This window comes from Perissodus microlepis, chromosome 11 (genome assembly GCF_051167445.1).
Source record: "Perissodus microlepis isolate ML-2025 ecotype Zambia chromosome 11, ASM5116744v1, whole genome shotgun sequence".
NCBI classification, from domain to species: Eukaryota; Metazoa; Chordata; class Actinopteri; order Cichliformes; family Cichlidae; genus Perissodus; species Perissodus microlepis.
This window is the reverse complement of record NC_140471.1, coordinates 20,522,550-20,537,003: the sequence shown is the minus strand read 5'-3', so window position 1 is coordinate 20,537,003 and position 14,454 is coordinate 20,522,550. Positions and strand designations below refer to the sequence as shown.

The following is a 14,454-nucleotide window of genomic DNA, read 5'->3' as shown; positions in this document are numbered from 1 at the left end:
GCTTTGGTTAAACTTTATTGCATTTTGCTGCAGGGCTGAGGTAGAGGGTGAGTGGTCACGCTTCATATTAAAGAAAAAAACATCCTTTCATCCCCTCTCCTGCTCTAGTATGTTCACTGTAACCTTTTATTAACCTGTAATTTTAAACTGAATTTGGACGATTTAATCCTAATGGTTACTTTATCAGTTATAGTTATCTAGTGTGTGAAGGAGGCTATCAGTAGGCTGAAACGAAATTAACCTATCAGAGAGATAGCAAAAACTTTAGTAGAAGCCAAATCAGAAACCTGGTACATTCTTAAAAAGAATGGTGTAGTGGTTAACATATAAATTAGACACCTGAAGGGTCGCTGGTTAGATTGCAGTCGGAGACACAAATTCCTTTTGGGGTTGTGTCAGGAAGGGCATCTGGTGTTCCACTCTACCAAATCAAACTTGCAGAGATACCCATTTTGGCATGGCTGCCATGTTGTGAAACACCAAAAGGACTAAAAACTAAAACTAGAGTGTGTGATGAGGATTATTTCCAGGATTAAGAAAAACAACTTTACACCACCTATCTGAGTCAAGAACACACTTGACGAGGTAGGAGTATCACTTTCCAAGTCCACAATTGAAAGACACCCTTTATGAATATGAAGACAGAGGGTGTACAACAAGGTGCAAACCATTGGTTACACTCACGAACAAGAAGGTCCGATTACACTTTGCAAGAAAACTATCTAAAAGAGCCAAACAGTTCTGGAAGAATTCTAGGATGGATGAAAGCAAGATGAACTTGTACTAGAATGATGTGAAGAGAAAAGCCTGGAAAAAGAGAGAAACAACTCATGATCTAAAGCATACCACATCATCTGTCAAACATGGCAGAGGCAATGTTATGGTATGGGCATGTATGATCCAGAGGAACTGGGTCACTAGTGTTCATTGATGATCTGGCTGCTGATAGAAGTTGCAGGATGAACAGTAAAGTGTACTCTTTGCTTAGTTTCAGCCAAATGCTGTCAACTGATCAGACACACTTCACACTGCAAATGGATAATGACCCAGTTATTTAATAGAGAGACTGACAAACAAGCAGCACATCTGGTGGATACAAAGGTCTGGCAGATCATCATAGGAGAGGAAACACAACATGTCTATGGCTTCTTTTGTTTGTTTTCAAGCCTTTAAATAGTCTTACCCCACCCTAACTAAGCTCTTACATGTGCACTCACCATGCTGGTTGCTCAGGTCAGCTGATCAGCTGCTCCTAGATAATACGAGGGCACAGCAAAAGCTCAGAAAGAACAGATCTTTTGCTGTGGCAGCACCTAAGTTGTGGAATTCGCTGCCACTGCATATTAGGCAGGCTTCTGCTCTGCCCATTTAAGTCACTTCTTAAAACCTACCTCTTTTCACTTTCCACAGTGTGAGAGGTGATCTTTCATTGTTTTAATTGTTTTTGTATTAATGGTTTTGTATGTTTATTCTGTTCTTAAGCACTTTGGTCAGCACTTGCTGTTTCAAATCTCTTTATAAATAAGACAGCTTAGCTTAGCTAGGCTTCTATACATTAGACGCCCGTTGCCTGCAAATGATTTTCATCCAAGTATTAAAAACAACTACTCCCTTAGTGAAATATGTTTATGCATACCTGTACATTGGGACTTATCCCATTCTCCATCAGTATCTGACAGACTTCAGCGTTCCCTCCTAGAGCTGCCCAGTGTAGAGCAGTGTGACCATCTACGTCCACCAGGTCAACACGTGCAGAACCTTTATTCAAAACATTCGCATGACTACAAAGACCACAGGAAAACTGAAAAAGGAAATAAGACTTTCCCAAAATTACTGAGAAAGTGTAACTAACATATGTTAATGAACACCCACCTTTGATCAGTGTTAGTATGACATCTCTGTGTCCCATCTCACAGGCACGAAACAGTGGTGTGTGTTTCATGACATCCAGAGAGTCAACCATTGCGCCCTTCTCCAAAAGCAGCTTCACTGTGCTCTCATGGCCTGACAGGGAGGCCGCATGGAGCGCTGTTTAAACACACGCACACACACATGCACATGATAAAATATGATGTCCTGAATCACTCCTCAGGTCTGTCCCTTCTTTTTCTCCACATCACTCCTTTGACTGATGCTCCTGTTTGGGCTGTGGCTAAAGCCTGGTCAGTGAAGGGTTAAACAGGGGGAGACATTTAATGAGGAGTGGTGCACTTAATCCTCCTTGTGGGAATCCCCCCTTGCCCTCACTCCAGTCCCCAGACAGTACAGACTGGAGTCAAGTGCATGGAAGTGATTCGGTCATTTACACTGCCCTTCACACTGTCTAATTAGCATGATTCAACCGTTGCATGTAATTCATGCATAAACAATGACCGTCGAGCAGAGGGGCTATCGCCATGGAGATTATAGGTTCAAATAGCCCCGGGGGGTCAAAGCGTGGCGGGAATCATGTGTGCCTGCATGTATGTGTGTTTGTCAAAGGACAGTGCTGGCAGTAGTGCGCGTCTGTGACAAGCTCACACTAATTTTGCTCACAGTATCACTTCCCTCTCTCCTGTCATCTCACTGCCTCTTTTGCACTTTTGGGGGAATCCCCTGTGACATCATCATCCCAACTTTAAAACAAGCAACCAGTAAGGACAAAGGTATGTATGTATGTGTACATAGAGCATTAAGACCAGGGAAATTATGTCATCATTCCCTCGAAGCACACAGAGGACAGGGGAAGTGGGCCAAAGCAGTTCGGAGGAGCTTTAGTTCCTCCTCTGGTTTGTCAAGTCCTCACCAGTGCCACCGTACTTGTCTGCCATGTTGATGTCAATGTTTGGGGTGAGGGCCAGCATGGTGCGAATGACATCATCACTGCCCTTCCCAGCAGCCCACATGAACGCTGTTCTCCCCTCTAGATCGGGCTCGTCTTTCACCGACGGATGGGACAGGAATACGCCAACTGTCTCCTTCATGCACACAGAAAGAAAAACGCAGGTTATTTGTGTTGTTTTTTTGGACCAAGGTGAAGATACTGAAACATAATTACAACAAACTAATAAGATGAAGATCTGGTTTATTATACTGCTGTAATTTAAAACAGGTGTTTGAACAATCAAGCGTTTAAACTCTCTCCTGTAGGACTTTCAAATATCAGTAACACACCACACTTGTAAGAGTCTAAGTTAAATAGTTTCTCATTTATAAGACTTTTTGTCAATTTTCCATTAAGGTGACCTTGAAGACCTTGGTGGATATAAGCCAGATTTCAGTGGATTGTTAACATGACCCCACTCTACACCCCTACAAAGTTTTATTGGAATTATTTCAAAACTTTTTGAGACATCATGTTTACAGACAGCACGACAGGAAAACACTACCAAAACACAACCTCCTTGGCGGAGGTAACAATATGTGAGTCAGTGACTCACAGCATTGTTGCTTTGTGCCCCATAGTGCAGAGGTGTTGCTCCTTGGCTGTCTGAGGGAATAGTGCCTGATGTGTTCCTCTCCAGCAGCAGGTGGACGATTTTCGCATGGCCTGAAAAAGACACGTTTTTCATCAGAGGGACATGCTGGGAAACAAGGATGTGAAGCGCCAGGACGACAGCTCAACCACACCATCTTACAGATGCAGCGTGTGTTTTTGTTTGTACAGTTAACAGTTAACGTGACACTAAAGAAATAAACAGGTTGCTATCACACATGCTGTCACCCAGAAGTTTGGAGTCATTTTTGCTGTAAATGAAGGCTATTCTGAGCGACAAATATATGAAAATACGTCACAAACCAGCAAAAAATTGCTTGTATGACTACTGTTTAATGACGTTTTCAGTTGTGCCCCTGTGAGATGTCTTATTTTAAACCACAGACGTGGTTTTGCACCTCGGCCTCCCACTTCTCTTTCTGTTCTGGTTAAAGCCAATTTTGCACACTTTTGAGACTACTGAGTAGTTCCCACTTTTCTATGAAATCATTTGTTTGTTTGCTTTAACTGGTTTTTAAGTACAAGACTCAGTTTCTCAGAACTTGTATATTGTGAAGTTTCTGAAGGAATTTTATTTTATTTTCTGTGTGACTATGATCAAACCCATTTAGGATGATTTGCCACACGCCCAAATAGGCACATTTTTTCCTTTTTTTAAAAACAGCACATTTGCTATCTGCTGTGTTAACTTAATCGATTCAAGTCTCACTGGAACACGGTGGTTGCTGAAATGTGCGTCTGTATTCCTTCCACAGACATTCGGTTAAAAATAATAAATGACTTATGATTAAATGACAGCATTAATCTTTGATGGTCACTTATAACATTTCTGATCTAAAAAGCACTTCAAACTTTTGAGTGAAAGTGTAAGATAACTGGAAGTGTTCACACAATAGGACTAAATAAATAGAACTGCTGGAGGAGCCAGAGAAAAAGTCAGGGTGTTGCCTTCACACTACACATTTTAATGCCATTTTATCTGATCCATTCTTCTTCTTTTGGCTGCTCTCGCTAGTAGTCATGAAATCTGACCATGTCTCTGTCACACCAACCCTCTACATGTCCTCCTTTACTACATCCATGGACCTCCTATGAGTACTTTCTCCTCTTCCTCCTGTCTGTGAGCTCCAGCGTCAACAACCTCTGTCCAATATATCGACTATCCCTCCACTGCATATGTCCAAATCATCTTAGCCTTGCCTCTCTAACTTTGTCTCCTAAACATGTGACCCCAGCTGTCCCTCTGATGTTCTCATTTCTAATCTTGTCCATCCTTGCAACTCCCAATGAAAATCTTAAATTCTGCCACCTCCAGCTCGGCTTTGTGTCAGTGCCACCATCTCCAAACCATACATCATTGCAGGTCTCACTACCATCTGCACTCTTGTTGCTGTCCTTCTGTCAAAAATCACCCCTCATACTCATAACACCCACTCCACCCTATCCCTACACTCTTCTTTATCTCTCTTGTGCACTGTCTTTTGCTTTGGATTTGGATTGACCCCAAGTATTTCACCTCATCCATCTCCACTACCTCTACTCCTGTATCTTCAAGTTTCCACCTGTCTCCCTCTCATTCACACACATGTATTCTGTCTCGCTTCGAGCATCTTTCATTCCTCTTCTCTCCAGAGCATACCTCCACCTTTTTACCTCTTTTTCACCTGCTCCCTGTTCTCACTACAGATCACAATGTCATCTGCAAACACTGAAATGGAATAAATGGACACTTCTGCCTAACTTCATTTGCCAACCTGCCCATCACCAAAGTGGCTGAGAGACTGAAACCTAAGCTGCTAGAAAGGAAAAAAAATGTGGATTCTAAATTCTACTGATAGTTTAGCTTTTAAGGATATAATTTCTAAAAAGCCTGAAATTCTTGCAGGTTCTTGTAATAATAAACTGCATATAAGATGTGTGTCAACTCACCCAGCAAAGCAGCCCAGTGCAGCGGTGTTCTGAAGAGGTTATCATAAGCTGTTACATTACAGCCCTCATAAGACGTCAGCACCTCCACTACTGCCTCGTTGCCATCAGCAACGGCAAAGTGAAGGGGCGTCCGACCCTCATAGTCCTGCCAGTTCAGCAGGGACTCAGTGGGTGCTGCTTCCTTTACACAAACACAGACAACAACAAGAAAAGATGCAAACATGCAGGTTTGATGTGTGAGGATGGGAAATGAAGACAAATGAATTTGTGATCGTGTGTGTGGATATGGCGTGTACCAGTATACAGCGGACAGTTTCTGTGGCACTGGGCTCCTGACTGTGTGCAGCCCAGTGCAGGGGGATCTTGCCTTCACTGTCCGGGATGCCGATGTTGGAGTCGTGCTTGATCAGAAGGCGAACGTGTTCTGGTCGGTTATAAAAAGCCGACCAGTGAAGAGCAGTTTGCTGTCGACAGAATGACAATAAAAGATGACACAAAGATTTCTCAATGGTGCTAAAATTAAAATGGGCAGTCGTAAGACTGGGTTTGAGGTTTCCACTTCAAAAAAAATCACTACACTACGATACAGCCAGGAAATATGAGGGAACGTGCTACACAAAGCTCATATTGAAGATCCACCAGTGAGCTGAGATTTAAACCTAGATACCGACGACTGAGCTATTCTGAGATTTGCTGAAACCACTGTCATCTGACACGATGATGCATATTGGATTATTACAAAACTAACTACTGATGTCAGATACACATCAGGTTGAGCAGACAGAGAACACTGTGTGTTTGTGGTTTTATCAGCAAGAACACAGGACAAAGCTACAGCTTGTTAAGCTTTTCACTGAACGTGTTTATGTATGTATGACTTAATGTGTGTATGACTTAAAACCGCCGCTGCATCTACCAAATGGCTTTGAGTGAGTCTGTTTGTAGGTTAATGGCTTGACGCCCTGGCTGGCTGTTTTGTGACTGAGAACAGTTATAAAGACAGATGGATATTTACGCACTCTACTCCACTACCTTATTCTTGTCCTGTGTGTCAACCTCTCCAGGTCCAATATGTTTGAGGAGCAGGGCGAGCGCTTTAGGTGAGGGGTGTCTGGTGGCCAGGTGGAGTGGGGTCATTTCCTCTAAATCTTTCTGCAGCCAGTTAGCACGCCTGGACAGCAGCAGCTTCAAGAAACGCACGTTCCCCTGCAGCACACAAGAGGGACAAACTGTGCTGATAAGAAGCTCAGAAATCGCCAATTCTCCTCAACATTAGTCATGAACCAGCAACAATGACACACACACTCCCACACACACACACACGAACTCCCCGGGCTTTTAGCCGCGTCTGGTTCAATCCACAGGTCATCCATCTTCGTTCCCTCCTCCTGCCTCACTCCTCAGTGTGTGTGATGAGCTGTTAAACAGTAAACAGCAGCACTCTGCCTGCCATCCCCTCCTCATCATCGTCATCATCTTTATGCTCACTCTTTCACCAGCGGGCCACTGGGTGCAACAGTGGCCACACAGCAGCAGTGTGAGGGTGAACATGTGTGAGGGTGTTTAGTATCGTTCTGTGACCACAAAGCCACAGACTGACAGATCTATCTCGTGTGTGAGCATGCATCTAGACTCTAAGAGAGTGTGTGTGTTCCTGTCCTCCTATTCTCAGTCCAATTAGATCAGTAATCCCTTGCCTCTCTCGCTGTCTCAGCCACTTATTGATCAGATGTCAAAGAGACAGGGCTTCCCATCACTAGCATCCCCCAACATACACACACTCCCCATCTACGAGACAGCTCCTAGTAACCTATTACCTTCCCTCTCCCTTCAGTGATATGATGATCCTGTATCAGTACACTCTAATAAAAGAAGCCGCCAATAAATAACAGAGAGGTAAAGAGATATTATTAGCACCACATCCCCGTTGTTCTCATCACTCTGGAGGTTTTGTCATTAACTCTTTGTCTTCATTGTCCCTAAGTGTGTAGATTGAACTGAAAAGAACATCAAGCCCCTCCTCTTTCACATGTTTGTGTGTCTAAAATGCTGTGAAACAGCAGAAATACTCCATGCAGAATAATTCTTCATGTACAAGCATGTGCAAAGGAAGCTCATAGCTACACTGCTTGTGTCTGAGGCCCATAAATCAGGTCATATTATCTTCAATAAGCCCTAAGGCCATAATTACAGCCACTAGGGGGCACTGGCTTCCCATTGGAGCTGACAGACTGTCAAAATTTCTCTGTTATTTAACTTCTATGAGATCACACCTTGGGTTCATATTCATTTCACTTTAATAAATCTATCCAATTATGGCCTTTGTGAATGAATTTTGTCAGGATAATGACATAAAAAGGGCCGACATACGTAACTGATGACATTAGTGTGCTTTATGTGTGTGCTCCAGTGTTCACCTGCACATCTGCGAATGCCCGTACCTTCTGTGCAGCGAGGTGCAAAGCGGTTCGCTGGCTGAGGTCGGTCTTGTTGACCGATGCTCCGGCTTTCAGCAGAATCTCTGCGCAGTCCAGACGGTCAGCCAGCACGCAGTACATCAAAGGGGTCCGGCCAAACTGGTCCTCACGGTCCTTCAGCAAGGGCTCTGCTACATGTGGACACACACGAAGCACAACAGAAGGTTTAAGTCAGAGGTTAAGACATCAATAGAGACCACAATTTTGGTGAAAATCCACAGAATTCATTCTTGTAAGTTCTTGTACTTAAAGAGAAAAATCAATTTATTTGGAGCTGCTGGGAGTCACAAGGAAGCACTTTAGCACTCATAACCTGCATCCTCATATTTGCCCTCTTGTATTCTTTTGCTACACATTTCTAATTTATGCCACATGCCATGACTCGTGTGACTTCATGAACTTAAGATTTAGAGGCCAGTTGCCCGTGTGCTGCTTACCGGTGATGAGTTTGAGGAGAGCGCTTCTATCTCCGTTGACAGCTGCTGCATGAACCTGCGAGCCCAGAGAGGCAGGTCCTGGGCTGGACGTCGCTGAGGCCTGCAACACAAACAGATGGAAGGTCACAACTAGAGCTGCAGCAACACATATACAGACATACAGTTTAACAAAGTGACATTAAACTGAGTCTAGACAGTTTCCTTTGCATTCACTTGACTCAAAGCACACCCTCATTACTGGACACACTCACAATTAAGTGCTTCATGTTCAGTATAATATCATATTGTGTGACAAATAAATATATTCTAAATAAAACTGCGTTTCTCGAGATCAGAGAATATAGACACAGTTTTTCTGTATACTAAGCAAACAGTGATTGAGCCATTCAGAAGGCTATTACTATGTTACACACGGATCGTCTTGCGGGCAGATAATAAACACCTGAAGCTCCACAAGCAGTCGATCGTACAGCAAAATGCGTACAGCCGATAACAAAATCAGGGAGCTAATGTGAGCTGGCAGTAGGGACTGCGAGTGTGCACAATTGAAAGTATGCGCTTGTGTGTGTGTGTGTGTGTGTGTGTGTGTGCTCCTGCTGAGGGGGTTAAATCTCTTCCTGGCCCCACTTAACCAGAGCGCAGTGAAGCTGGGTAACGTGCAGACAGGAAGCAGCTGGGGAGGGGGAGACCCCGTGTGAGCGTGTAAGAGGGGGGTCTCTCTTCATGTCTTATTCATGTCTCATTAATACTGCAGCATGCCTTGCCGTGTTTATATCTGTGTGTGTGTGTGTGTGTGTGTGAGCGCGCATGCATGTGTGAGTTTGTGTGTTCGGTTTGGAGATGTGGGACAAGCCCTGTGGAGCGCAGCACAGAAATCAATTATTGCCCTTAAACACATAAATGCTGGAGGCACAAACTGATGCCACAATCAGAGTTTTCTCCGAGACGTTTTCATTAACTCCCAGATCTGATGCTACCCAAAACTGACCATCCAAAGAGACTTCATGCCGATACAGCAGAGGGGAGTTACTGATAAGTGTTAAGCATTCGCAGCTTTAAAAACACTTCTAAACTTTTGGTCGAGGAGGTGAGGGAACACTGCGGTGTCTTCCATCCATCGTTTCTCATCCCCCTCTTCCTCCCCCTAGTCACCTCATAAAGAGAGCTCCCGTAGACACTGCGTGCAGCACGGCAATTACCCATCATGCTCCTGCTTTCTCACGCACTGCCAAGTAGTGGCAGAGACTTAATACAAGTTTGTTACAACATTTACTGCGAGGTAAGGCTATGTGTGAGATCAAGCGGGTGGTGGTGGTAGTAGTGGGGGAGCGGCACCTTGAAGGTGTGTGTTAGTGTGTCAGCGTGTGTGTTTGGCACATGTGCCATGTCATGGGAAGTGATTTTCCGTGAGAGAGAGTTTTTACACGAGTTTTACCAAAATCAACCACAAACATCTCTAATTTAAAGTCATTACCCCAGTCAGTAATGCAGATGGAAATGCTCACTCAGACACTCACAGAGTCTGCAAATATTTAACTTAATGCACGCACAAACAGCAGATATTCCAGAGCTGCACAAACAAGTAATACAATTTTATTATTATGATTTCTTTTATACAAAAAAAAGAGATGATCACAAGACCTCCTTTAAGTCGTGCACTCAAGCCAAACTTCTTTCCTTCGGTCCATTTAGTTTTATCCTTTTCTACACTTCTCAAGTCTATTTGAAAGCCCCCAGCAGTCAGACTAAAATATGAATTGATTTATGAATAATATTAGATGCAGGAAAATAAATAAATAAACAAAAGTTATAATTTGGCCAAACACCAACATGAGGGACACGAGTCAATATCTGAATCTATGCGAGGGACATTCATATCACCAAGAGTAGGCAATTAGAGTTTTATGAGGACCTGAGTGTTTTGGAAACACCTACAGTGCATCCAAATTTGGCTAAAAAGGCTTTTGCAATGCAGCGTCTGAAACTAGACAAAGGAGGATGTAAACACAACACAAGGTCCTGTTGAGAGGTTTGGAGTGGTCTCATTTAGCCATTCATACGCGTTCCTCAGGGAGCACTCCGCTTGTTAATATGAAGACAATAACTCAGAGTAAACCATTGATCATGGACTGAGGTCCAGACCAAGTGATTGTGCATCTGTATGAGTATTGATTCATGCTGATGCTGACATTATTTAGTCTTTATTCATATTCTGCCTCATATAACTGCAGAGATTTTAACAAAGAATCTAGACACTCCGACGAAACCTTTCAGAAACACGACAGGAGTGCTGCAAACATACGCGCTGCTGCCTCCTGACAGACACACACTCACTGAAAGTAACGCTTCAATTGATGCCATTGAGACAAACAGGTAAAAAAGTGTGTGTGTGTGTGTGTGTGCTTCTCTATTTGTCTGTCACTGTGAAGGTGTCTGCTTTTGATAGGCGACATGACTAGGGCATGCTGGGTTAGCAATGGGGGACAGAGCCTGAGCCTGTGGCCTTTATTTCATTTCTAGAGCACGCACGCACACACGCAAACATTTTTATTACCGTTTATACAGTTAGAGCAGAGAGCCCTTAGCTTCTTAGCCATCACGGGGTTATTATGGGTTCCTACATGCATGTATCTGATAGAAGATAGAAGCTTCAGGGGTCGGTTCCTCGATTTTTTTTGACTGACAGGTATAGATGTTGGAGGAAGGATAATATCAGCCCTTAAGGATCCCCAATCTGTAAAGCCCTATTTCTCGGGGACTTCCTGTTTCCCTAAGGACCAATGAGCTGGCTCCCTCAGCTGGGGGCCGAGCCCTTGGGCACAGCGGGGCCAATCAGCAGGAGGGAAGCAGGCTGAGTGACACATAGATCTGCTAATTTACATCATTACCACAGTGCATCCTGACAAATGAGCCCCTAGGGTGTGAGCCAATCACCTGGGAGAGTAATGCAATTAGGTGGGACCACAGCTGTCAATCTCACAGCCACGGGGGTCAGGTAGTGACGCCTGTGGCTAAAACACCCCTGCCTGACTGCCGTTCACTCAGACACACACCACCGATACACACACACACTCACACACACACACACACACACACACACACACACACACACACACACACACACACACACACACACACACATATATGGTATATGTATAGAGATTAGTGATGCAGATATGAAGTGTAGGATGGAAAGGCGTGTGTGTGGGCAGAGGCACATTAGAGCCTGGCTCTCTATCTTCCTCCTGAGATACTCAGAAAGCACAGAATGTGTGTGTGTGTGCGCACAACTGCTTAAGGGACACAGAGATTGGCTTGTGCCCTCTGAGAACTTACACCTGAGCCTAAGTGCGTGCATATCTGCATACATCAGGGTGTATTTTTGTGCGTGTTTTCATTCGCCCATGTGTTTTCATCCACTGGGAAACAGTGTTGTTATGCTCCGTGCAAAGACTACGACAACAAAAGGGGGAGAAAGAGGGCGGGAACTGGTGCAGCCCTGAATTTGACTGCTGCTAGTGAAGCTTATCTTAGTGTCATTAGGTGTTGTGATATCACACTGAGTCGATAGGGTTCTGCCCAGCTTGTGATTGGTTTGTTGTGTGTGTGTGTGCACATTTGTGGGCTGATCAATTCTGTCTTGAGTGGCAGACTGTCAACATTTTCACTTAGCCTCTTTTTAGCTTCAAAGAGAAGAAGAAGAAGGGATGAAACAACAACAATAACAACAACAAAAAAAAAAAAACAGTTCTCTAACACTACCAGCAGAGTCCCCATAACCTTGTCTGTGTAGTTCAGCCACTGCTTGAGACACTCTGAGAGTTAGAGGAGCTGTGTGTTTTGTGTCATCCCATTATATCACTAATGAGCCACCCTCAGGAGGGAGGGCAGAGAGACAGCAAGGCAGACAGAAATAGAGAGATGAAGAAAAAAGACAGAGGAGAGAATGAGAAGGCAGTGTAGGGGGGGCAGAGACACCAGCTTGGGGACTTTTTCCTCTTCTCCCCACCATCCTCTTTTCCCCACACCTCTGAGTCTAATTGGACTAAAACTGTGATCTAATTAAATGTCCAATTAAAGTGCAGAGAGCAATGTGCCCACCGGCGAATCAGAGTAGAGGGACATAATCAGCTGGAAAAACAAACAAAAAAATCAATGGGAGCAATGCGAAATGGAAAAAAGATGGAGAAAGCAGAAAAGGGAGGCAAGGGCAAAACAGAAAGCAGATGGACAGATGAAATCAGATCGGTGTGAGAGTGTGCTGCATTACTCTGCAGCTAGTGTGACGACAAATTACATTGTCAGACGAGGACGCTGAAAAGGGTTAACATGTTCACTGGGGTTTCCCTGCATGTAAAAAATTTTGGCACCCAGAAAATGAGGGTTAGGCCTTTCCACCAAAGGACATTCACCAGAACTGTTATAAAAATACTTAAGATTGAACCTTTTTTTTTTTAAAAAAGAGGAAAAAACGGTGAGATCATTTACAAAGCTATATATATATACATATATATTTTTTTAAGAAATGCAGACTTCTGTTAAGACAATGTGGAGCATTCCCACTTTGAGCCTGGAAACACCCTGACACGCTGTATGTTATTAGTCATCTCGTACCCTTATTTTCCATGCCTCACAACATCACAACAAGCTGAGATGAACAACAGCACATGACACCATGACATTATTTAACAAAAACTAAGCCAAAACACAGAAGCAATGTGTGAAGTACACACAGTCATTCAATAGCTTACTGAACCACCGTTAAAACCAACCTGACGCAGTCATTTTCTGTGTGACTTCATCAGTCTCTCACATCGTTGTCGAGGAATTTCGACCTACTCTTCCTTACAGTGTTGCTTCAGTTCATTGAGGTTTGTAGGCATTTGTTTATGTACAGCTCATTTAATATCTCATAACAGCATTTGAATCAGGCTGAGGCCTGGACTTAAACTTGGTTATTGCAACACCTCATTCTTTTTCTTTTCAGTCATTCTGTTGTAGATTCGGTGTGATTGGGATTAATTTTCTGTTGCATGACCCAGTTTTGTCAAAAGGATGGCCTATATACAGAGGAGTTCACGGTCAACTCAATGAGTGCCAAAGTCCCCAGGTCCTGTGGCTGCAAAACAAAACCAAATCATCACCTTTTCACCACCGAGCTTGACAGTTGGTATGAGGTGTTTGTGCTGATGTGCTGTATTTGGTTTTCATTGTACATTATGGTCAAACATCTCCACTTTGGTCTTGCTGTATGTCAAGCACATTGTTCCAGAAGTCTTGTGGTCTGTTCAGATGCAGCTTTGTAAACCTAAGCTGTGTAGTAGCTCAGTTTTTTCTTCAGTCTTTCTGTCATGAACGTTAACATTTAACATGCAAACTGAGGCCTGGAGATTCTCAGATGCACCTCTTGGGTCTTTTGCAGTTTCATTGAGCATTGCACAGTCTGACCTTGGGTGAATTTCCTGGGACGTCCAATCCTGGAAAGATTGGCAACTGCCTTGAATGCTTTCCACTTGTAAATAATCTTCCTCATGGTAGAATGAGGAACTTGAAAATGTTTCGAAATGGCTTTATAAGCCTTCCCAGCAAGCCGCCAAAACATCTGCTTTTATAAAGGTGCTCACTGTTACTGATGATCAGTAAAACAAGTGCATTTGATTAGCAGCACCTGGATGCTAATCAACCTCTTAACTCCTATGGAAACAATACTTTACTTACTGTGTACTTACTTATCCACACAGAGATTCTGCTTTTTGGCTTAGTTTTTGTTAAATAAATAATGACAGTTTAACATATCTGGTGTTGATAATGATTTTTTATGTTCTGATATGTACAACTCTAGAAATGAAAGAGGGTATACTTTCTTTTTTGTGACTGTATGCAAAACATAATTTTAAAAACATAGTTTTTCACAAAAATAAGTAGTTGCAACACCCAAATTATTTATATATATTCATTTTTCCTATGTCCTTCTGTTCAGTAGTATTTAGTTAATTGACCAATATTCAACTTTTACATCATTACCTCTACTCAATGAGTAATTTTATATAAATAACATATAATATTCTTGCTAAATTAAAATAACAGTAAAAGTTGTTTGCTCTTCAAAACTTTGATCCAACTTTAATTCACATTA

General features: G+C 43.1%; 1 protein-coding gene across 1 annotated transcript in view; it reads right to left on the bottom strand.

Moving 5' to 3' along the window:
• Nucleotides 1-14,454, bottom strand: part of invs (inversin) — a 39,474-nt gene that overhangs the window by 23,661 nt on the left and 1,359 nt on the right. Inside the window, exons 3-11 of the mRNA XM_084943056.1 lie at nucleotides 8,319-8,418; nucleotides 7,846-8,012; nucleotides 6,437-6,610; nucleotides 5,701-5,868; nucleotides 5,405-5,585; nucleotides 3,420-3,529; nucleotides 2,786-2,957; nucleotides 1,873-2,028; nucleotides 1,637-1,758 (exon numbers count right to left, since the gene is read on the bottom strand). Of these exons, the coding sequence (XP_084799182.1) occupies nucleotides 1,637-1,758; nucleotides 1,873-2,028; nucleotides 2,786-2,957; nucleotides 3,420-3,529; nucleotides 5,405-5,585; nucleotides 5,701-5,868; nucleotides 6,437-6,610; nucleotides 7,846-8,012; nucleotides 8,319-8,418 (1,350 nt within the window). The remainder of the gene's footprint in view (nucleotides 1-1,636; nucleotides 1,759-1,872; nucleotides 2,029-2,785; nucleotides 2,958-3,419; nucleotides 3,530-5,404; nucleotides 5,586-5,700; nucleotides 5,869-6,436; nucleotides 6,611-7,845; nucleotides 8,013-8,318; nucleotides 8,419-14,454) is intronic.